At 46.2% G+C, this 24,821-nt stretch overlaps 1 protein-coding gene across 4 annotated transcripts in view; it reads right to left on the bottom strand.

Annotated features, from left to right (window-relative positions):
* Window positions 1–2,129: 2,129 nt before the first annotated feature.
* Window positions 2,130–24,821, bottom strand: part of EHF (ETS homologous factor) — a gene marked incomplete at its 5' end in the record, with an annotated part of 38,383 nt that continues 15,691 nt past the window's right edge. The window contains 8 exons of one of the 4 annotated variants that reach the window (XM_079708595.1): window positions 2,130–2,609; window positions 2,713–2,908; window positions 4,459–4,521; window positions 9,918–9,986; window positions 10,105–10,173; window positions 12,836–12,898; window positions 15,333–15,578; window positions 19,223–19,322. In XM_079708595.1, coding sequence (XP_079564721.1) covers window positions 2,510–2,609; window positions 2,713–2,908; window positions 4,459–4,521; window positions 9,918–9,986; window positions 10,105–10,173; window positions 12,836–12,898; window positions 15,333–15,578; window positions 19,223–19,319 — 903 coding nt within the window. In that variant the 3' untranslated portion in view covers window positions 2,130–2,509. Of the gene's footprint in view, window positions 2,610–2,712; window positions 2,909–4,458; window positions 4,522–9,917; window positions 9,987–10,104; window positions 10,174–12,835; window positions 12,899–15,332; window positions 15,579–19,222; window positions 19,323–24,821 lie in introns of those variants that run through there. The other 3 variants (XM_079708592.1, XM_079708594.1, XM_079708593.1) reach the window with 3 other exon arrangements.

The following is a 24,821-nucleotide window of genomic DNA, read 5'->3' on the forward strand; positions in this document are numbered from 1 at the left end:
CATTCAGTATGTCCCAGACTCACTACCTAGCAGGGACTGCTCTTCAATGGAGAGGGTGAGGAAAGAGCCAAGACCAATTTGGAGGAATGTGAAAAACTTACAGGTTTGCGGAAGAGCAAGGTCGGAGAAGGATCCAGGCTGCCTAGATGATGAACAGGCCAAGCCAGAGAAGAAACAGCAGAGAGAGAATTAGCAGACACCCCTAATCATGTCACACAATTCAGACACACACAGCCACACAAACATTCATGTGTTTACACAAATTCAAATATCTGGAGGTTTAATTTATTCTGTGGGAAGTATAGTCAACTGCTGGGAAAGCCTCATAGTTCTTTAGCCTTCCTTGGAGAGCAAGGTGTGTCTTTCATGCAGGAATGTCTCAGATCTGTGCTGCTCATCTTCATTTCTCTCAGTTCCCTCAGTAACTGTGACTTGACAACACTGAATAGCACCCAAGTCAGGCAGAGAGAAAAACAACTCGGTTGTACCTTCAGAAGATCATTCATCTCACTAAGCTGTGCTCCAAGGTCACTGGCGATAATGGCTGTCATTATAATTAGGACAAATTCTTAATTCTTCATACTTCCAACCTTCTGAATCCATTACAGACACTCTGCAACTTTTGACTATGACTCGCTTGCCTGAGTTGAGGAAGGCACTGCAGGAGGTGTTCCATCAGTGGATGAGACGAGCCCCCTCTTATTGGTACATGTCTTCATTCCCATAATATGCTCAAGATAGAGAGGCAGGAGGGAGGAGAAAGCCAAGGACATGGGGAGCAGGAAAGAAAAGTTGCAAAAGGGATCTGGATATTCGAACTCATTTTCAGAGTGTCTATAGGCTCGCGTTCCTCCCAGATTTCAGGGTCTGGCGATAAGTCTCCAGGGACCCAGAACAACACCAGCATTGGAGAAGTCTCCAACTCCTTCCTGACCATAGATCCTGAACTGAATTTTCTGTTTTTCTCTTCCATCCTTCCTTTCTTTTCTTTGTCCTTTTTTTTTTTTTTTTTAACATTCTTCTGGATGCAAATCTAGGCAAGACATCATTCACTTTGGAATGAATTAAGATGAGACAGGAAAGAGATTATCCAAAAGAGGAAAGATTATAAGAACTAACATCTGCAAAGATTCTCCCCTGGAACTAACTTCCTCTCTCACACACACACACTCTTTTTCTCTCCTCTCAGTGTTTCCTTCTGTAATATAATTTTTACTCTGTTTTGTAATTCTAGTGCAAGTGTGTTCTATTGTTAGCCCTTGTTTATCTGAGTCTAGCTCTCATCTCAGGTTCTGAAAAGAAATCCCTCTAGCTCTTTCAACCCATTGTCCAAACATTTTAAAAATGAAAAATAGGTTGACTTTAAAGTCTTGCTTTTGCTTCTCTCTAGGGATTTTTTGTTGTTATTGTTCCGAGAATAAATCACCATCCTCATCTTAACTAGCTAAATCAGCGGTTCTACCTCCCCCCCAGCCCAGGGGACATTTGGTAATGTCTAGAGACATTTTTGGTTGTCATAACTTTGAGGACCAGAGTGCTATTGGCACCTAGTGGGTAGAGATCATAGATACTGCTAAACATTCCAAAACACACAGGACAGCCAAATAATACACAACAAAGAATAATTCAGCCAAAAATATCAATTGTGCCAATTGGGAAACCACAGGACAATGGGAGTACAAGAGCAAACTCATAACTACCTCCCTTTTCCCACTTATTTTTAAGCAACTGGGATAAAGATAACCAAAGCCGGACCTTCTCTTAAGTAACTAAAAGTGAGCAGAGGTGGCAATTGAAGTTTTTCACCAATCATCCAAGGGGGAGGAGGGAAGATAGACTTGGCACCAGGTAAATCATTCCTGAATGAGTATAAAGCCCCCTCCACCATTATTATTCTCTGATTTAAGCATAAAAGGCATGTGATTATGCAGTGATTACAGTCCACTGTGGATTGTGGAAGTCCTCATTCTCCACTCACTGACACCCGAAGGTCAGGGTAGACTTCTCAGCATCCTTCTGGTTCATCCCACCAATCGGAGACCCTGGAGTTCATCCTAGAGACCACGCCCACCTCTCTTGAAGAGGCCACAAGGATGCTATGTGCGGAGGACACGTCACCTTTTCCTAAATCATTTTGCATATAAAAACTTTTAATGCCATCTGATTTTTTTTCTTTCTCCTTAGCAAGAAGCACATGGCTACAGACTCTGTTCTTGCAGTGGGAAAGAACTTCACAATAGAGGCAAAAATAAATCACAGCCACATACAGTGTCATATTTCACAGAAAACTGTGTACGTTTGTTCCCCATATAGGACATACTTCAAAGTAACAAAATAATTCTATCAACTGTCATGTTCCTTCTTCCTGTTAGAAGTAGATGTATTTTTTTCCCCGTCATGGTACATAAATATCAGAGAAAAGTAGTCTTTGAAATATTTATGTCCAGGGACTTCTGGGTTGGTTATCATTTGGGGTGTGTTTAGGTTTGTGTTCAGTGTGTCAGCAGCTTCAGTTTTCATTTTCCCTCCATCCGCGTGCATTCTTCCCAAATTTATATACCAGTCTTCGTCCATCCACACGTTCCAGAATTTCTCTTTTGTAGTAATATCTGTAACAAAAGGCATTGCATAAGGTGGCTGGTCTGATTAAGACAGCCGGGGGAATGACTGGTCACACGGCCTTATCATGTTTGGAGACATGAAACTCCTCACCTCATGGCTCGGCTGAGTTTTTCATAGGTCATGCTGCTGTTGTTTTTCTTTTTCCCCCAAAGCTGGGCCACAGCCTCTGATTTCAAGAACCTGAAGATACCCTCAGACCGGTCTTCCCACTTGATTAACCCTGGATTCTTGTCTGGGTTCAGGAGGATGTCGCGGATGAATTCCCATAAGTGAGTCCCTCGCGGATCTGAGGTGAAGGAGAAAAAGGAGTTTATTCATGGCTGAAGGCCTAGAGGAAGCCTAGAGTTGAAACATCTTACATCAAGTCAGAGATACTCGACTCCATGCTACCCACCTGTGATGCCAAATCACAGAATCCCCACTGGGTATTTAAGAATGAACTAGCACAGTTTTTTAATTTTACAAATCAGAAAGCTGAAGCATGGAGAATTTAACTAACTTGACCAAGGTCGCCCAGCTAACTAGTGGCAAAGCCAAGACAAAAGGACATGTCTTACATAGAGAACAGATTTGTGTTTGCCAAGGGGGCATGGGTTGAGAGAGGGGGCAGAGTGGGAGGTCGGGGTTAGCAAATGTAAGCTATTATATGGAATGGATAAACAACAAGCTTCTACTGTATAGCACAGGGAACTATATTCAATATCCTGTGATAAACAATAATAAAAAATATTTTTAAAAAAGAATGTATATATATGTGTAACTGAATCACTTTGCTGTACAGCAGAAATTAACACAACATTGTAAATCAACTGTACTTCAATAAAAAGAAATAAATTTTAAAAATAGGTTTTAGATCTCCTAGGCTAGGAGGTGTATCTTCTAAATATGGTTGACAGATTGCTGGGCATTCATTTCAACTTGTTACTTCCCAGGAGAGCAACGCTCAACCACTTTTATTCGGAACTTCTTTTATTTAGAACCTCAACCAATTAGACGGCTGCCACCCAGAAACTGTGTGTCAGCCAAATGCGCATCGGTAGGGTCTTAGAATTCTAACTCCTAGAATATATTGGGGCGGGGTCTCACAGGGGTTGAGGGGGCCAATTTGAAAATGAAACAGCTACTGTAATGAAATTAGCAATCAAATTCAATTCTACCCTCACTGGATTTGTGACACACAACTCCCTCCCACACCCAATTTGAAGGGCTGTGTTCATTCAGTTCTGTGGGATGACCTGGAGTAGCAGATAGCAGATAGCAGTCCAACTGCTTACAATTTCCAGATTACACCACCTTGATTTCTTTCCGTGTCCTCCGCCCCCCACCTCCACATCTCTGATATTTCATACACTTTCATAAGGTTTTATTATCGGGGGAAATACAACTCCCCAAAAGCACTGTTGAATCTTAAGAATAAACAGTATTTCTTGGAACAATAACTCCACAAAAGTAAGAAGCCAACATATAGCAAAAGAAAAAAAGAATACACCCTCGGCTGTTTCTTCCCATCTCTCTCCTCTTCCCACCCTTTTTTCTGGAGAAAGGGAAATTGCTCACCCCATGCCTGAAAGAAGTTCTCGTTCACTGATGTCTCAGTTTTAGCACAAAGAGAACAGAATGAGGAGGAAATATCCACTGGGGCTCCACTTTGAGAAGCGACTGCAGAGGAGGTTACTTAGCCAGCAAGTGATGCCTCTCTTTTCACACCCTACCCAGTCTGAGGTGAAGAAATGCAGGCAGCAGGCAGAGGCAATATTTGTCTAAAAACTGGTGGCCTCCAGTTACTCTCCACTCAAGGGGAAGGGCCAGGAGGCATCTGAAAGCCAGCCAACTTACTGTGCTTTTTGGTGTGGGACTTTGTTGGTTGGTCTTGCTGCTTTTTCATATCAGGCGACTCTGCTAAAGAGAAAAATGAGAACTGCTTCATTTCCCTATTTCCTACAATTATCATCTTCATTCATTCATCCACTCATTTCACCAGTATTTATTGAGCACCTACTACATGTCTGGCACTGTTCAGGTAGGTGATCATGTCCAAAACAAAACAGAGGTGATAAGTGCTCTGGAGAAAAAATTTCAGGGTAAGAAATAGGGGTAGAAGTGTGGAGATGGGAATAATTTTGCCATTAAATATAAGGTGGTCACAGAAGACGTCTCTGATAAGGGGACCAGAACAGTGTGAGGGGACAGCCATACAGAGAGCTTGTAGAAGAGCTTTCCATGCCTGAGAATAGCAAAGGCCCTGAGGTCAGTGTGCATAGAATAGAAGGAAGCCAGTGTGGCTGTGAACAAGGGGCACGGGGAGCAGGTGAGGTTCACTAAGGCCTTATAGGACTTTTTGAGGGTTTTAGCTCTTATTCTGTGAGAGATGGGAAGCCATTGAAGGATGGATTGATTGATCAATTGATTGATTGATTGATTTATGGTTGCGTTGGGTCTTCTTTGTTGCCCGCAGGCTTTTTCTAGTTGAGGCGAGCGGGGGCTACTCTTCGTTGTGGTGCATGGGCTTCTCATTACAGTGGCTTCTTGTTGCAGAGCATGGACTCCAGATGTGTGGGGTTCAGCATCTGTGGCACGTGTGCTTAGTAGTTGTGGCTCGCGGCCTCTAGAGCGCAGGCTCAGTAGTTGTGGTGCCTGGCTTAGTTGCTCCCCGGCATGTGGAATCTTCCCGGACCAGGGGTCGAACCTGTGTCCCCTGCATTGGCAGGCGGATTCTTAACCACTGCACCACCAGGGAAGTCCCCACTGAAGGATTTAGGTCATTGAAAAGTTTTAGGTATATATATATATATATATAATACAAAAATGTAAACATTTATAACAAAGAAAGATGACTTTTAAGCCAGAGGAGTGCCTTTTTTGGCATGCAAAGTTACCTTTTAATTAGCCTGACAAAGGGGCCATTGACTGGCCTGAGCTCAGTACAGAGGGCCACAGTGGACTATGGAAACACAGATTAGTTTAACAAATGACTCATTATGGTAACCCTTGAGATTATCAACAAAGAAGAGATGACAGAGGAAAATCTGTGGAATAAAACTTGTTAAAGAGAAAACTAAATGATCTAGCAGTGTGTGTGTGGGGTGTGTGTGTGTGTGTGTGTGTGTGTGTGTGCCAATGGGCACTTCAAATGTCAGGACGACTAAAGCAGATCTTACCATAAAAAAAATTACCACAATCAAAAATCTGCCAACTTGAATCCAGGGCAGCCCCTAAATGGTAGCCAATCCTGATAAGAAATTGGACCAGTATATCGTATCCCTTCTGTGTACATTACATCAAGGCTCCCCAACTTAAGGTTTGCTGACCCATGTGTGGACTTCAAGGACATTTCAGACTGACTGAAACCACAGGCAAAGGAAGAGGGTCCACAGCTTTCAAGATTGTCAGTAGTGATCCATTATTCAATAAAGTTTGAATACCATTAGATCCTAAGGAAAATGGTTAAGAAGACTAGCTCCTGTTTCTTGACCACTTACTATGTACCAGGCACTGTGGTCAGCACTTTACATGAATCACCTGTTTTGATTCACACAATCACCCTATGAAGAAGGTACTAGCAGGATCCAGAGGTTTTACTCAAAACCACTATTCTATGCCATTTCCAAAGATGGTGCCACATAACAGATTTCATAAACATCTTCCCTGCCAAGAATCAGGTTCAGTTCTGCAACCCACTACTTAGTGGGGAAAAGTCATTCCAATTTGATGATTCTCTATTTCCCCGCGTGCATGGATGCATTCACCTATCTGATCCCCCAGATTGTCACAACTCAGAGCTCCCAGCAGTTTGAAAGTCGTGGTGGGATAGATGAGAGAGTTTTAATAAGATCTGGTTAGAAGAGAAACCTCTTTTTCTGGTTAAATGCGCCACCACCCTCCCCCACCCCGCCGCCCCTCCCCTCAACACTGTCAGCAGGAGGGTTTGCACCCGACTTGGATTTCTCTGAAACCTGAAAGAACAAATTCGCAGGAAATGCAAGGAGACTCCACTCTCCCTCCCTGTAGGTTTCAGGGTGAGGTTGCGACATCCCATCAGGATGTGACAATATTGCGACAGGTTGGCACCCACAGCGGTTTCCAAGTGATACATCATTCTGACAGGGCCACGTTGTTCTGCAGACAAAGAGTGGCATTTACCCAGCAGGCCACAAGCAAAGCTCATTTTCAAATGGCATCCAGGAGAGATGCAGGGCCATTATTTCAGAGCCAGCATTGAACTCAGAAAAACCCAAGTGTAGGTGTCTCTCAGCTTTTTGGCCTCAATCATTGTTTAGGCGTTGCAAACTCATGTAAAGCAAGAATCAGTTACTTTGGGGAGTTAAGGTACCTCTATGAATAAAATGGAAACCTTGGCCCCTCTCCCCAGAAAAAGGCACATATGTGTACACTCGTGAAATTCTGTAACAATTTCAGGAGTGTGTGGGTCACTTAGGAGTCCATGGACTCCAGATTAAGAAGCCCCAGACCAGCTACACCACGAGGAAATGTCTCTTTGAGATGTCAGCCATTTACCCAAGCTAGACTTCCATCTAGCTTAAGAAAGACCTCCCGCGAAAAAAATTCCCCCAATAAAAATGTGTGCATCATCGTAGGCAAGAATATGCAGCCAAAGGCAAAAGAAACTTGAATTTCTTCCAGCCTCTTCTTCCAGTCCCCAGGGCATGGGGGACAAGCTGTGGAATCACCCACCTGCCTCAGCACTAAAATCTTTTGATCTGAAACCTTACCTTAATATGATGGCCCTGCCCCCTGTATCTTCCCCTGGCCTCAAAATAAAAGTCAAAACCTTTGAAGTTAGCCACGTGGTTAAGTGATTCATCCTTGTAAAATAATGGCTTGCTCTGGGGAAACTGTCCAGCTTGGCTTTCTCCTGCTCCGCTCCCAGGCACCTCAGGCCAAGGTCCAGTCCAGACGGGGCAGCACCAAGGCACAAGTTTATGATGAGTTCCAGAGCATGACTTCATCTAAGCTGCTTCACAAGAAGCAAAGATTAGAAGCATTTGCATATGATTCAGCTGTGAGCCATTTCTTTACGGGATATACAAATTTCAGTGTTATAATATACCATGCCACCCTCGCTCTAGGCTCAGCGAGTCGGTAAATAAACACATCAATCCCGAGTTAGCGTGATTGGCTCGAAGACTATCGGGCAGATCAGGAACACTGGCGGCGGCCATTTTATGAAATGAGCAGAAGACAGAGAAATCAAAACAGGGCCCGCTCCCCCACCTGTGTTTATCAGCAAGGGCGTCAGTTGACATGTGGCCTCGCCTCAGCGCGGCTTGTGACTTGCACTAAAACACATAAAGATACTTAACTGCACTCCATTTCATAGGAGCTGGAAATCTAAAGACTCAGACAAATGACAAGGGTCTTTGTGGGGGGGGCGGTTCTGGTCCCGTCCAGTAAAGACTAAACTATTCTAAAAGGAATTGATCCTTACAAGGTTGTAATAACTATCCTACCTGGAAGGCTGTTATCCCAAAGAATTCACCAACCCAGACACTGAAATGATTCTTTAAGTGATCATTCTGATCGGGGTCCTGGATGGCTTATCTCATTTTCCAGCCTGTGTTACAATTTCAGGATAGGAATCTGGAGTAAGGTGATCAAGAATCAGGGGAGGTACAGGAGAGCAGATTTGTAAAGCCCATTTGAAGAAGGACTATTGAAAAGTAGAATAGCTGAACTCAGGAGACAGTGAGTTCCCTGTTACTACAAATATGAAAGCTGACATTGGTCCCTGTTGATTGGGAGATTCCAGCAGGTTAAGTCAGGATGCAGGAGAGAGCAGTGTGTCCTGGCTGGGAGGGCAGCAGAGTTGTTGATTACAGCTTTTCCTTTCCCAGGTGCCTAGAGACTTAACCATCCCTGAGGCTCAGGAAGTGGTTGGTTCAACTTTATTCTTCCTTGGAATCTTCTGCCCTAAGCCAAAGACCCAGGACATGGGAGGTGACACCTTAGGAGGTGTGTCAGGAAGTCAGAGGGTGACCATGGTGGTTTCTTCAGCTCTGAAAACCTTGGTCTTGACTGGGTGGTGACGATTGCCACAGAAATTTTACCCTGACTGACTCAGTTCCCCCAGCATGGCAAATCCACTGCAGAACCTTTCTAGTGTTTGATCTAGTTCCCTAATTTCAGCAAATACTTAGAGTGACACATAAGGCGATGGGCCTCTGTGTGGAGGGGGAGGTCGAGAAATGAATTGGCCTCCATTCTTAACCTCAATTCCAGAAGCATTTACCCTGGCTCCCAGCCCTGTCTCATTCAAAGGGCTTAACCCGAACAAAACCTCAAACCAAAAGCTTTCATTTTTTTCAGTTCTCAAAAGCACACTCAACAAAATGAAAAAAAAAAAAAAAAGGAAGGAGGAAGGGTTGTTGTTTGATTCTTCCTTTCACAGACACTCTTTTAAATCCCAGTTCTGAAGTTGCCCCAAATTCAATTCCAGGAAAAGACAGATTCACTTGTGACGGGTCTAAGCTCCATTTCACAGAGCCAAACAGATTCACAAATTCGCACCGAGATCAAGAGACAACACGAAACCCTCTCTTCACCTCCCCCATGCACTCATTCCTACCAGTGGAACTATTTGTAAGTGGACAAGGAGAAATAATCTGAAATACAATCTGAAAGCTTCTCTCCCAGACTCCCAGCAGACCAGCCCTCTCACTCAGTGTAACCTTGATTGAGAGTCATGGGTAGACCCCAGATGCATCCAGTCCTAACCAAACACGACTCATATGAACATAATTCATAATGTGCAGGCGGTCTGACTAATTAGAGAGTCCTGATGAGCCAACAAGGTCAGACTTTAAAACTGACCTGTGATTCCCAGGGTTCCAGAAGTTTTCAGCTACTGCCCCTCCACCCAGAGACCATCATCCCAGGTTCACTGTCCTCTGAATTCCACTGTTAGACATTCATTCTCTAAAGCCAAAGACAGCTTGTTGAAAATTAAATAGAGCCTTCTCCCCCATAAGTATACCCACATATGAATAATTTTATTGGATAATTTCACAAAAGCAAGTTTTTACTGAAAAGAGAGTTTCTGTTGTCACAGAGAGTGACTTGGTTTCACAGGAGCAAAACACATTTCCTAGAGGCATCCTTGCTGGTCATTTTCAATGTACAAATATGGGCCCAAAAGCAGATTCTTTATAAACCTTTCCTAGCCTTTTAATGGGAAAGACTCCAGCGAAGTTGGAAATGTAGGGCATTGGTAATTCTCATTAATTCACAGTAAACACTTGCAGGAGGCACACTCAGCCTCAGATGTCAGGACAACTTACCAATGGGAAGGTGACCGCTGGTTGTCATGGAGATCTGGGCCCGGCAGAAAGTTTTGCTGTCCAACAAATCTGTGGCAATGAAAACATAAAGGACATTAAGAGTCCCCTCCTTACAACATAAATTTTTGGCTGTTAGCAAACTGGAATAAGAATGTAAAAGGGTCTTAAGCGTTGGGGAGTTAGTTACCTACTGTGCTACCATAGTTGGTGTCATATAAATAGTTTTCTTCTTTCCAGGTGTTCATGATGGAAGGGTCTACAAAGGACAGAAAATGGGAATGTCAGCAATCACCTTCCCCAGGTGAGGAGTTTGCCTTTTCTTACTCACTGTTCATCAGAGAGGTGTGGGACAAGGGGCTGGTTCTCAGAGAGAAGAGATAAGATTCTGCTTCAGCCACATGTTACCTTATCATAATGTTACCCCAGTTTTCTTCCAGGGCCCTAGGGGAGATGGACTTTGTTACGGCCCCATCCAGGTGTTCTACACCTGTTGCATTTTGAGGGAAGTGAGAGAAGTTGTAACAGTGGGATCCTGTCCTGGACCAATGCTTTCCTGAGGATATTCCCAGTCTGTACTTGGGGGGGTCCAGGAGCCTGGCATTGTCTTACATTCTACTATATTGTCACCAGAACATTTTTAGACTAGTAAAAAAAAAATAGTAGGGACAAAATAATTTCATGATTAATGAGCATCTTTTACTAGTAACGTCTTCCTGGGAGAATTAATGAAGTTTCTTTAAGAAAAAGTCTGCTCAGTCTTATCACAGAGTCTTTATTGCTAAAATCCAGAGAGAAACTCTCCTCAAGTTGGGTGACAGCCCCCTCCCTCCAGAATTTCTCCAATATGCTTAAGGGGTAACATAAAATTTTCAAAACAGAACTAAGGAGAAGGAGATGAGAGTGTTACCAAATCAAATAAACAGGTTTTAAGAGTAGGGCCTCATTGCTTCATCTAGGAAAAGTTCTCTCTCTCTCTCTCTCTTCAGTGTGCTGGGTAAGCACGTCTCCTGACTCTTCAGATTTCAGACTCCAAGGAAACTCCCCTCCACCTACCCTAAACGAAGCCCAACTCCTACACACCCCTCACCTCTGGGCTGATCTCCAACAGAAGTTTCTTCTTTCCTGGCTGGCCAAGAGCTGTGAGATCTGGCAGGAGCTGTCACCTCATCCCCACCAGGAACTTCCTGCTCTCCCCTCGTCACAGACAGAGGCTGCCCTCCGCTCCCTCCTGCCCAGCATCTGAATTTCAGGGCCGGGGTGGTAAGCCACTGGCCGAGTTTCATTTTGTTTGTGTAGCATAAGTGGTATACAAACCTGACTCACTGGCTAAGTCCTCCTGTTTACGACATAGGGATTTAGCTGGTATTTGAACTAATAGCTACGTGTTTGGGCACCCCAAGCCTGATCACTTAGGGGTTACACCCTCTGTCCTTGTTGGGTCACCTTGTACACCTGTTGTTGTCTCTGAAAACAAACTGAACCAAAAAGATTTGGGGGTGTTGGCCCCTGTATGAGCCTCCTTTCCCCTCCTCCCAGGGTGGAGCTTCTTCCCCACCCCTCGGCTCAGCTTTTGTGAACTGGCAACATGAGAATGTCTGGATGGTCAAGGAGGAATTGTCAAGTACTTGGGACCTCTCCAGTACCAAACTGTCTCCTCCGCTGGGGCTATCTGTCCAGTCAACAGTGGGGATTCGGGGTCAGGGGGCACCATCCTCTAGGCCAACTCCTGTGCCTGCCTCTAGGGCAGTCACGCCCATAAAGCATAGACCATCTGGGTAACTCAACCCTGGTCTCTGGGGGGAAGGGCAGGGCTAGGAATACCTAATTAACATGTTTAGCAGCTACTGTTTTTCTTTAATAATGGTAGACCAGCCCCCTTACAAAAGAGTAAATAACTGCGTGGGGCCAATTTCCGCCCCTAGTGACTCAAAAATCACCCCAGGTAAAATACAGTCCTTGGTGACTGGCATGCAACCTGCAGGGAGGCCTGAGGCAAACTCCGTGGGTGGTCCATGTGGCCCACATTCTCACTGATGTGGACATGGGGAGTGACCTTGGAGCAGTGGCAGCTCCTATGGGCTTGGGGGGACTTGCAGAGCTCTCCCTAGCCTAAGAGGTCATAGGCCAAAGGTCACTATACAAAGACCTCTGATTGGTACAAGGCTCTAGGGCACAACTTCTCGAGGCAGTTACTGCCCCCTGCAAGTCCCCAGAGGAGACAGAAAGTCCTCAGGAGAGAGATTTTGGGACAGAGGAAGGAGGGATGATTAGGCAGATGGAGAACAAAAATGAATGTAGCTACTCTGGGCCTGCAGACTCTACTCAGAGCTCAGAATAGTGGCTTTTGTCTAAAAGCGTACTTAAGGCGGGAATCAGTTCCACAGCTGCCTTTGGACATCCCTACAGAAACTCCAAGGTCCCCAGAAACTATAGTAACTACAACACCAAGTCCGAATATTCCTCCTCCTTGTGAAACACACTCCCTCCAAGGGAGGAGGGGAGAGGAGACACTGACCCTTCCTCTTCTCTCCCCTTGCTTCTCCTAACTTGGCCAAGTCCAATCCCCTGACTCTTTGTGGTGACAAGAAAGCCCACTTAGATTCTGCATTTTCTGGGCTCCTGAATCAGAGCCTGGGTGTTCCCTTGACCAACCATGGGAAGCAGAGAAGTGTGGGCAGAATTAGGCTCACCATCAATCTTAACAATCAGAAATAGTCGTCAGTCATTGGTCCCAAGGATGAGGGATGAGGCTCATGGCTGCCTGGCCCATTGGAGGCAGCCAGGGAAGAGACATCCCTGGGTTTCCTGCCAAAGTACTGGCTCCGTCCTGCTCCCACACTCTCCCTCACACTCCCTCCCAGTTGTCCTCCGCAGGCCTTTGCCTACCAAGTTGGCTCCCTTCATCTGCCACGACTCACCAGCTTGTTCGGTCTTGACAATGACATTGTGTGTGGACTGGAACAGGTCACTGCTGCACTGGCCTGTGAAGGACAGATTGGGAAACTCAGAGCTGGCCCACGTGTAGCCAAAATGTGTTGCTTGACCAAGGACGAAGCTGGCTTCATGGAAGAGCTTCTGACAATCCCACAGCATGATCACCCTTCTTTGCTTCTGGGAGGGGGCTTCCCTCTCTGGATCTATAATCTCAAGCCTGGGGCCCTTGGCCCAGAAAATCAGTAGCTAGGGCACCAACATCAGATGGAATTATTTGGCCTTGTATAGAGAAGGCATCCAGTATGAAGGAAATAGAACTTTAGAAGTTGAAAGACCAGTTTTTCCACTAATAGCTGCAAGGTACTTCACCTTTCTTCATCTTGGTTTCCTCAACTGTACATTTAGGAGATTAAGCTAGCTAAAGTCATTAGATTTCCTCTAAGGTTCTTTCCCATACTAAGATTTGATACAAAATGAAAAGGAAAACCACCTTAGTTCTTCTTTGATCTTAAATTTAATCAAACCCCTTTTGATTAGATCTAATCTATGAGCTATGTCTGGATAAGTGCAGTGATTCTTCCCTTATTTATGCCTGGCAACTTTTCTCCAGATGTATCATATATGAAAGCACATATATACAAGTGAATTCGTTTCATATGTTTTTCCTGCCCATCCAGGTTATAAATATCTCAGGAGCAGAGGTCATGCTTTAATGTCTCTGACCTTCAGTTTTCCCAGATGAAAACTGCCCCTGTCAAATGGGTGCAATATTTATTTTCACATAAGGTCACCAAATGAATCAATTCACTTAGAGTCCTTGTATAAGTAAATACTCAATAAATGTAAGTTAGTAGAATGTCTACAAAAAGGCAAACAACGAAACAAAGGTGAGAAATCTGGACATTAGGCATTCAGAGACACCAGCAGCATGCAAGTCATGGAAGGCCAAAGGTGGAAGGTCAAAGGTGGAAGGTCAAGGACGGCCACATCACCTCCCACACTTCCCTGCCTTAAGCTTCAATCAGGGCAAAGCTTTAAAGGAGTGGATTTAATTGGAGGTGGGGAGGTAAATATTTTTAATTCTTCAAGTGTAAGTCTGCTCTTTCTGAAGATGCCTGGGGGTTATTTTTAGAGCTTTGTTTGGTTTGGTTCTAGTAAAAGAAAAATGAGCAACCACCTCTGTGAGCTGGATGGGAAGTAGGGAGTGTCCAGGAGCTGAATGAGGTCATCTCAAATGGCCACCACTTCTGCCCGCTCCGAAGCCAGACTCTGGATTCTCTTCAGTGTTGATGGCAGCTATCTGGATCTGAATCTGGTTCATAGCCCCGGAGCTCATGCTTCCCAAAGCTCCAGCTACATGCCCAAACACAGATTCTGCTTAGACAGACATGCCCATTCTGATGTGGACAGGACAGCTCACTATTCATACATATCACTGCTTTCCAAAATAGTTCTCAGAGGAGCTAGTTTTTTTGTTTGTTTGTTTTTTTGCGGTATGCGGGCCTCTCACTGTTGTGGCCTCTCCCGTTGTGGAGCACAGGCTCCGGACGTGCAGGCTCAGCGGCCATGGCTCACGGGCCCAGCCTCTGTGCGGCAAGTGGGATCTTCCCAGACCAGGGCATGAACCCGTGTCCCCTGCATCGGCAGGCGGACTCTCAACCACTGAGCCACCAGGGAAGCCCGGAGCTAGTTTTTTATAACCATATCAGAAGAACCTTAGGCCCGTGTCAAGGACATTCTGCAAGATAGTTGTCTACCCTACCAGCTCTTGCAAGCCAGTGTAGCACGCGTGTAGTTGTGAATAAACTATCACCAATGGACAGCCTTTAAACGGTGCCTGTCTATGTGCTAGGTGAGGCCTCAGGAAAGACACCTGGGGCTCTAGTGCAGCACCAGTCCCAGAAATCACTGAAGAAACACCCCAAATGTGTCCAGACCATTCGTTTTAAGCCTTTTTTCGATTCAGGACCTTTTAAAAATCTGTTGTAAGATCGTAAGCTTTCTCCCCTCCCAAAAAACAAACTAGATCTAATTTTGCCTATTTTCTTACCACACTTATGTCCCATCTTGAGAACCTAGGTGTAGAAATGTTTTTAAAAAAATAGCCATGATGATCTTAACAAGCAAGGGATTGGGGATGAAACAATCGAACCCCATTTGCAAGAGAAAGAAGTGGTTTTCTGAGAGTACCAAGTATCCTGTGAATACCCAACTAACCTTTGTCTCCTTGGAAATTAACCATGTAAAGAGAGAATTACAGTATGCTGGATTTGTATGGGATTAGACACACCTTCTACCCTAGGCTTCAAGCCTGTCCTCTCACTTCCCTTCTACTTCTCTGTCTCAGGAAACAGTCATTTGGAGGTGAGACCATCCTTGGATGCCCCTAAACAGGAACCCTGCCAGCTGTGGAGTCTCTGCTCTTCCCAGATGGCTCCTAGCAGGGCAGAGAGACCGAGACAGAGACAGAGAAAGAGTTACCATTCCACTTGAGATGCTGCAAGTTGCTGTAGAGGAGCTGTCCCGCTGTCCCTGCTGCCCGGGTGAACTCCTGCAGACTCATGCTGCAGAGATGCTCGCCGTTGATGTCAAACTCTTGGAAAGGGATGCAGCTGGCGTCCAGCTGGTTGGTGTCCAGGAGGTGCTGGAGCCACTCCCACACCTGGTACTTGGTCCAGTACTGAGGATGGATTTCATGCCACTGGCCTCCAAAAAACCCGCTGGAAACTGCAAAACAGGAGGCGGCCCTGTGAGTGACCCGTGTTTGTTTCCGAGCATGATCCCAGACATGGGGATGCCCCTCTGGCTGCCAGACGTCACAGGGATCACAACCACCCTCTGCATGCATCAGTGGGGATTGGAGCTTGAGATGGGCTCTGGAGAGGAGGCTCTAGGAAATGCAATTCTTTCCCCAGTTGTGGTGGGAGCCAATCATTCAGCCTCCGTATATCTTCATTTTGTTCTCCATATACTTACCCCTGAGCTCTGGATGAGGACACAACACTTGAAATGCTCTGAGATCATGAGCTCCTCCCACAAACTACCATGAAAGCTAAAGCATTGCTACAGTTTCAACAGAGTATTAGCTTCTTGTCCACAACCACATAATTCTCTCCTTCTTCTCCCTCTCTCTCTCCCATTTATTTCTCTCTCTTACACACGCATATATACACATACATACCCAAAACTCAGACCATTTTCAAGCAAACTGAAGCTTCAGACCCAGGTTCTTGTCACTGTGATGCCTTTGCTGCTCCCCAAAGTGGCCCAGATGATTCATCTGCTCACTGTGCTGACATCCTCCCACCCCATACTGGTTATTACAGCCACTAGGATGTCACTTCCCTACTCAGCTACCTTCAGCAATTTCCCTTTATCCACTGAAATTAGGCCCCAAACTGCCAAGCCAGGCATTAAGGCTCTTCACTAACTATTCCTCAAGTGACCTTTTGCCTTTTTTCTACGTTGTTCTTTCAGCCTGGTTTGTATTCTACCTATCACTGCCTGTTGAATTTCTACCCAGCTTGCTGGCCCTGACCACCCTATAAAGCCATCACAGACCCCCTTGACTGACTGCTGAGGGCTGCTGTCCTCTGAATCTCTAGGAGATGCACTTTACATTTCTCCTAATTACGTTTGTCATGTTCTGCCTCTCTTGGTGGGTCTCTAACTACAGTCCTGTTCTCCTTTGTAAATTGTATGCTCAAGGTCATGGACTCTGTCTTACCCATCCTTGGATCTCCCATAAAAACTACCTCAGAGACTTTGCCATCATAGGTACTGTCTCTCTCCTTCTTTAGTAAATTTGGGGCTGAAGAAGAAATAACGTTGGAACCTGGAAGAGTTGTGAGGTGCATTCGCAAGATGGTTAATTCAAGTACCGGCGAAGAAGAGGAGTTCATTCAAGCCAATAAATATTACTGAGCTCACTATGGGCTAACCATCTATGTATGTGACACTCATACTCACTTAAGAGAACATGACTAAATCAGCCCCAAATCCTGGAGGGATGGAGAAGAGAGAACCAGCCTCTGGCAGCATATAACCAGACTGAGAGACCTTACAATCCCCTTGAAAGCATGGGCCAAGGCAAGGAGCTCTCTAGTGGGAAAGGTGAGGGGCAAGGACAAGGGGAAAACCCTATTATAGCCCACCAAGCTGAAGGAGGGGAAATCCAGCTGAGCATGACACACAGATATTCCCACAAACTCAAGGATAGGCCAATAGAGGAAAACGTAGCAAAAGAAAATGGTCCCTAACTTTTTCTTCAAGGTCATGCTAGATCAGTACTTCTCAAACTCTAATGTGATTATGAATCACCAGGGGATGTGGTTCAAATGCAGATTCTGATTCCATAGACCTGGGGTGGGGCCTGAGTTTCTGCATTCCTAACAAACTTCCCCAGGATGATTATGATGCTGGTCAGTGGATACAGTTTGAATGGCAAGGAGCTACAGAGCTCCAAAAGGTTTGATCTCCATAATGCCTATGGCCTAGCCCTCAACACCTCAGGAGGAAAGGCTGAAGGGGGAATGTTTCCAACCTGGTCCCACCTGCCACTCATATTATGTGCCTTACTCCTCATTCCTCATGGCCACACAAAAGCAGGCCTAAACCCTCAGCTTGGGCCCTAAAGGAGAAGCCAACAGTGGAGGGGGAAGGGGCAGGGACTGGACGAATCTAGTCCCAAAATTTAATTACATAGAAATATTCCCTAATACACCAACACACAGAGCCTAGACCGGGTGTCTCTACTTCCTCCCGAATTTTTGGTGTCCTACCAATACAGCTATTTAAGGGTGGGCTACATTTTTTGCAGCTCCCCAAGTCTTTGTACTTTTATTTTTTAATTAACTGTGTTGCTATGACTGTGCAGCTCCGGCTTTGTAAACAAGAGACAACAACTCTCAATAACCCCACACCAGAACTGCGGTACTTTCTTCTCTCGATGTCACATGACCCAGATGAGAGGATGGCTCCTGATAGCGCAGCCTGTTAGAACCTGGCAGAACCCGAGAATTTTGTCTAAAGTTGACCAGGGGAGACTCCCCATCAGCCAGGCGACTCATCAGATTCCTGAAGCTTTGGGAAAAGCACTGAAAATCGTATGAGTTCAGCTCCTCTCTGGCATTCAACTGGCCTCCCCCATCAATCAGGACCGGGAGCTGGGCCTTCTCTGGGGCCTCTGGAAGTTAGAGAGTAAAAAAGTGATGTTTAAATTCCACTCCCTTCTGACTACACTCCAGAGCAAACCAGAGGGATGCTGCCTTAATCGAGGGTCCTAGGGCCTGGCATCCAAAAGATTTTGCAGCCTAAAGAGCTTTTCCCTGTTTGGAATCATCCTTTGAGGGCCCCACAAGGAATCGGAGTCCTGTCCCAGGGAAGGTCATGCCCAGAAAAGGCAGGAGTTCAGAAGCACAGGTGATCAATCAGAGAAGGTCACCCATCCCCGCTTTTGACCACGTGTGGCTGGGCTTCCAAGCTGGAAGGTGGAGCTGCCCAAGGATCGGCCACTTCTTGGAGAATGCACCCCTTCCATCAGCCTCCCACTGCTGCTTCCCAGACTCTGCTCACCGATGGCCCATTTCCATTTTCTCAAGGGAAGCAAGTGCAGCAGAGTCTCTGGGGAGGAGATTAGCGGCAGGTATTGGGCGGGAGAAGGCTCAGAGCTCCCTACACCCACTGCGGTTCTGTGCACAGCAGTCTATGCAAACTGAACACCTTCACAATGGGGTGCGGTGCCCTGATTCAGCAACAACTTTATTCAGTCCGGCTTCTACAGTAAGCCATGGGCTTGATCACCAAACCCCCTCTAAGCCCCACCACCAGGCCCTCCTTCTTCTAATCAATCGGTTCTAGATTAAAGCACCAAAGGCAGGCACATGGTCTCCTAACAACTCTCCCCTCCCTTTATAAAGGGAAGTCACCGGAAAATGAAATAGAAAGATTAAGCTGCTACAACTCTCTTCTCCTTAACTTCCACGCTTCCATGCGACACACACACACACACACACATACACACACGCACACACAGTTTTCCATCCTATCCTATCTTGATATCCCAGCCAACACTATTAAAGTCGGCCTTCCTCTGGGGTGCCTCTTCTATCACCCTCTCTGCCAGGCTACCAACCTGGACCTTTGAATATTGGGAGAAAACCATGGAATATCACAAATGGGCTTCTGGCTGGGGCCCTGGGGGGCCTGTGAAGACCTCCAGCGTGAAGAAGAGTTTTCTCCAGTCTCCCTGGTCCCCACACCCCCCGGCTGAATAAAACCTGTATTTTTCATTAAGTTGGGAAACGAAGCCTAATTAAAGCCGAGGAAGAATCCCCATGGGGAGTGACACTGACCCCCGCGCGGCCCCTTACCATTGCACGTGGGGTAGCTGTCTGTCCAGGCCGGCTGCTGGTGGAGGAGATTGTTGCTGGGATTGAGATTCATTACACCACTTCCTTCCAGAATCATGATCTGTAAGGGGATCAAACAGGCCGTTCAGCCAGTGCCTCTTGGACAAACGTCATTTGAGAGTATAGATCATAGAGTGAATTTAGGAAGGAAGAAATAATTTGGTCCTTCCATCCATTGCCTGTGAAGCATGTTGCCACAGCCCTTTCAGTAAAAGCAAAACTCACTGACAATTAAAAATTTCCAGGTTCGATTTTCATATGCATGAGGCAAGATTTTATAGCCACCCATTCACAAATGAATAATCTCTGATCGGGAATGAAACGGGAGGAAAATGTAATACTTGCTCACTGGGCGAGTCTGGCCAGCAGCCAATTTTTTTTTTTTTGGACAAAAGTGAAAATACCGAAGAGGTTTTTATTTAAAGTAAAATTTCAATCAGTGAAAACCCAAATGGGTTGCAGAACAGACCCGGCACCTGTGTAGGAACTCTGACCTGAAATCAGACACTTACAAATCTCAACACATCTGAGCAGCCTACACCTGGGCATCCAGTAAATTTCCTCAGCACAAATGTCTGCCACGGGATGGGCTCGTCTTGGAGGACCTCAGCCATATTTGACCTAGAGTTTTTCAAGTATTTGGCTCCGTGATAATATTAGAAATCAGTTGGTTTTGGGGACAAGACACTGCCCCTTCCCCTCCTTCCTGGTAAAAATTCAGCCCCACATTCCCTCTCCTTTTAGAGACCTGGAGAATACCGCAGGTTTCAAAGCTCATCTGAAGCTGACTTTCTCAGTCTGAGGGCTCGTTTTCTCAGTAAAGGACCCAGGAGAAGAGGCTGTCTTCCATGAGCCTGTTTGGGTTTTTTAAACCATGTAAAAATTTTACACTTTAGAAATATTCACCTCAGTCGTCCAGCATCTACAATGTTCTTACCCTCAAGGCAGGCGCCCTCCACCTTTCAGACTCAAAGCCCCAGAAGTGTGTTCAATCATCCAAAGGATGAACAGCTTGTTTCCAGAGGATGATTGAGCATTACCCAGGGCCTCTAAGGGTAACCTGTTCTTTGTAAATGTTCGGGTAGGGAGAAGAGTCTAGCTTTAGAGTAGCAGCTCATGGAAATGTTTCTGCCTGTATGGGGGAAATCTTGCATCTTCACGAGTCACCAACCTCCCCCAGTCAGAAACTGCCCAGCCAGAGTAGTTCCATCCCTCAAAACCCTTTCCTCTAATTTAGCTAGTGCTCCTCTGGTTCTATGTAGGGCTTGAGAGGGGAGAAGGGGGGTCTGGAAAAGGCATAAAAATTCATTCATGTGTTCATTTATTCAACAGATATTTATCAGCCTTGCAATGGGCTGGGCACAGTTTTAGGGACCAAGGATAGAGCAGTGATTAAGAGTTGAACTAGGCTAAACAGGAACATTTATCATGATTATTAACATCATCATCCTGGTTGTTTGGCAAATAATTAGGCCTAAGTAGAAGGTAGGAGAAGGAAAGATGTGGTGGGAATAATGAACACTGTAACAGACCACAGGGTGCAGAGATGGCAGAGCTGGATTTTACGTGGTGGTGCCGTAGAGATGAGTTTCGAAGTCAGAAAGAGTGGGGGTTTATCCCACGCTCTCACACTTACCTGCTAAAGTTGGTACTAAGTCGAACAAAAGTCATTAACCTCTCTGAACCCCAGTTTCCTCTTATGCAAAATACAGGTCATCATACATACCATATGTATTGGTTGGAGCTTAAACAAGTTTCTATACCTCGAGCACTTGGCACAAAGTAGGACATGACCGCATGGTAGGTGTTATGAGGAGGAGGGCTACTACATCTCTGGATAACCCAAACCAGAAGCAACCTTGGGCCTCAGTTTCCCCACGCAAAAATTTAAAGAAGGTAGATTGCTTCTTAAGTTCATTTCCAGAAATCGCTTTGATTCTCACTCTCAGAGGAAACCAACCCAAGTCGAGCCTTTTTCTCCTTCACAGGAACTGGGCCTTTTCCCATCGAGCTTTCTATAGCAATTGCCCTAAGCTAAGAAACCAAATGGGGGACTCCAAGGTACAAGAAAACTTCCAGGTCCCCAGAGGGGTGGCTGGGGGAGGGAGGAGGCATGGCACCGACTCCTGTTTGCTCAAGGCTGGGCTTGTTCCTTGCCAGCATTTGCTCAACTACAAGCAGTAGACAGGTTACTGTTTAACCCTGAAGGGGCTGCAGCTCAGAGCCCAGCCCATCTGCCCTCCAGGCTGTGGGTAAGGGTGGGGTGGGCAGCGGAGGCTTCCCTGAAATTCTTTCACAAGGGTTTGCCCGCAGGGCTGTTTCAAAGTGGCCATTTCAGTGGAAGCCAGACCTGCCGGGGCCAACTAGGACCCACCTCCTCAGCCGGCTGGCCCAGACCTCCTGCTCACCACTTCCCAAAAAACTAGAAGGCAGGGTGGTGTGAGGACTGAACGCCTGGCTTTGAAGTCAGGGAAAGGTGGGCTCAGATCCTAGCTCCCCTGCTCACTGTGGGTGACCTTGAGCAAGTTCAAGTCTGTCTAGCCTAAATCTTTCTGATCCTCACTTTCCCGCCCTGTAAAATGGGAACAACCCAGACACAGAGGGCTGTGGGCATCAAATGAGCTTGTGCATGCAGAGAGCCGAGTGGGTACTAAGGAACAATTCAATAAATGTCTCATGACCGTGTGGGCCAGTTTTCCTCTTAGGACTGAATGCCCACCAGCCCCTTTCTTCCGGGCAGACATCATTTCTCAGCATGAGGCACCCAGAACTCTCAACCCACAGAGAAGCCCTGAGGACTACAAGGTCACAGCTGCCCGGTTGCCACCTGGCCCCCCAGGAGGCTGAGCGTGCTCCCTGCCAGCAACCCCTTTCCAAGGGAAAGCAGCTGGCAGGGTGAAGGGCCCTTTTTTACAGGGCACAGTAAATGGTTACTGCCCATAAAAGAGTTTATGTGGCATATTCCTTAGTGAGTCAGAGTTCACCGAGGTCACCCAGGCTTGTGAGGAAAGAAGATCAGTATTTTCAACCCAGCTTGGGGCTGCAGGGACAGCGCCCTTAGCGTGGGCACCGAAGGCCCCCCACCTCGGGGCCAGCATGGCAGAAGGCCTTTCACCAAGTCCTACCCCCACCCCGGAGGCCCAGCTCTTCAGGTGTAAAATGAGGACATTTGCCCCCCAGCAGCCTTACAGGACTGTTGAAAAGATCAAATGAGATAATGGATAATAAATGTGCCTTGCGAATTGTTTTTTTTTAAAAAAAGCATTATTATAATCAACTCAGCCACACTCTCATATATGAATATAAACTTTCTATGGTACATGGTGATTACTTTATGAGGTATAAAAAGCAACCCTTTTCATTAAAAAGTAAGGGAATTATTTAATGCTGTTCTTAAGCTTTCTACTTTACCTTCAGCATAGCTTTTATTATTTTCTTTCAAAAGAAAAATATATCAAGTGTGGGAGGTAGAGACTTTGGAATCTCTGAGGCCTGGGTTGGAATCCAGGCTCCCCATCTTTCAGCCACGTGACCTTGAGTATGTTACCCTTTCCCAGCTCAATGTCTTCACTGATTTCAAAGGGGAAGTCGGGGAAAGTGGATGTCCTCCAAGCCTAAGGGCTGTTTGGAAGGATAAATAATATCATGGATTTAAAGGTCCCTAGTCCAATGCCAGAACACATGCCCTCATTTAAAATCAGTTTCTTTTCCTTTCTTTAAACATCAGTTCTCAGGGTGTTGCTCTAACACATTTTACTTCTTCCAAGATTGGAGGAAGTAAATTCAGAGCCTAAGTAAGAAGGTTCCACCCTTCGAGCCAAAAGCAAGCTGGGAAAAGGATCTATTTGGCCTCATCTCCAGCTCGAGGGAGAATTCTAGGGGTGAAAAGCAGTTTCTCAACCTCAGCACGACTGGCATCTTGGTCCAGGACGGTTCTTTGTTGCGGAGCCGACTTGTGCATTGCAGTATGCTTAGCTGCATCACTGGCCTCTAGCCACTAGATTCTAGCAGCACTCACCCACCACCCCCCTGAAAAATGTCCCCTGGAGCCAAATCACCCCCAGTTGTTGTGAACACCAGTCAAATTAGAGCCTGTGGAGGTGACAGCTCAGGCTTTGATCTTGCTGGTGTGGTGACCTTGGACTGTTTCCTATCCTTTCTGAGCTGCTATATCCTCTCCCAGGAAACAGCCGTGGCATTAGTATCACCACCTAAGCTTGCTGGAGGACTGACTGAGATAAGGGACTGCGAGGTCCCCAGCACAGTGCCTGGTCATGCTGGGTAATTGCCTCCTAGGTGGAAATTTAAGAAAATGCACTGGGTATCAGGCCCACCTTTGTCTATTCCCGCATTGTATGTATTCTGGGAACACAGCGTAAATTACTACTTGGGCTCTTAAAAACTGCACACCAGAAAAAAGGTAAATCTTAATTGAAACCGAAAGAGTGAAATGCAATGTGGGTGATGCAGCGTTTTTCCATCTGCGTTCTCTTATCCCCCCTTCGTGTATACAAACAATTGGAGGGAATTTTTGCCCCCTGTGATTGTCTTGACTTCCACATTCGCCCAAGACATCACCCTTTGCACGGCAGTTCTAAAACTGACACTTTGGGCGACAGAAGTCTGGAGCCACGCATGGGACCCAGTCGACTACAGTAGGCGGTACCTCATGCCAGCCTATTCCACCTTAGGCAGCAATTCCCTGGCAAACAATGGGCCACTAAGTTTTGACCAGTCCGAACCCATTTTGTCAGAGAGACGGCACCATGCTGTGCTGGGGTGGCCACAGACACTCTTTACTCCCCTACTTTGTTAAGTGGCAGTTCAGGGTTAAACACAAATTCCCACAGAGCCCTAAGATGCTAGGGTCTCAGACCACTTCTGGGCCACCCACGCATAAAGGCGATCTACCACCTCTGTACCCTCCCTACCAGACCTTCATCAAAGGCTAAATTCCCTTCGAGCACCAGCTTGACCACCACGCACAGGGAGGACCAATGGATCGGGGTGGAAGCCATCAGAGCACTTGGCCTGACCCTAAAGTTTAAGAGTCTCACATTTTAGCTGCTGCTCGGTGGCACAAATGGGACTGCATGAGAAAGAGTCTCACTAACATCTGGGTTGAAAGGGCATACTCAAGGTGCGAGGACCTTCAAACCCAGCCCGATGTTGCTGCATTTCTGGAGGGCAGCTCTTACAGTGACTCAGATGGTAAAGCTTGAAATCTTGATTCTGCCCCTTGGCAGGCTGTGTTGACCTTGGGGAAGTACCATCCTCTCTAAAGTCTCAATTTCCCCCCATGACAGAAAGTGGGGGAAATGGAGTTGATGTGCGGATTAAATGAGAGTGTTTAATGTGTGAGAATGTAAAGTTCTCACACATTATCTCATATGTGGCAAGTACCCAGGAAATGTTGGCAGTTATCATGGGGTGTGCCCAGGCATCTGTCTCTAAACTGTGCTGGTTGGTTTGGGCGACATTCTTGGGGTCGGGTTAGACCCTTCAGAGGCAGGATGGTGTAATGGTGGAGAGCTCCAGGCTCTGGAGTCAGATGGCCATG

The sequence above is a fragment of the Hyperoodon ampullatus genome (assembly GCF_949752795.1).
Source record: "Hyperoodon ampullatus genome assembly, chromosome: 7".
Classification (NCBI taxonomy): Eukaryota; Metazoa; Chordata; class Mammalia; order Artiodactyla; family Ziphiidae; genus Hyperoodon; species Hyperoodon ampullatus.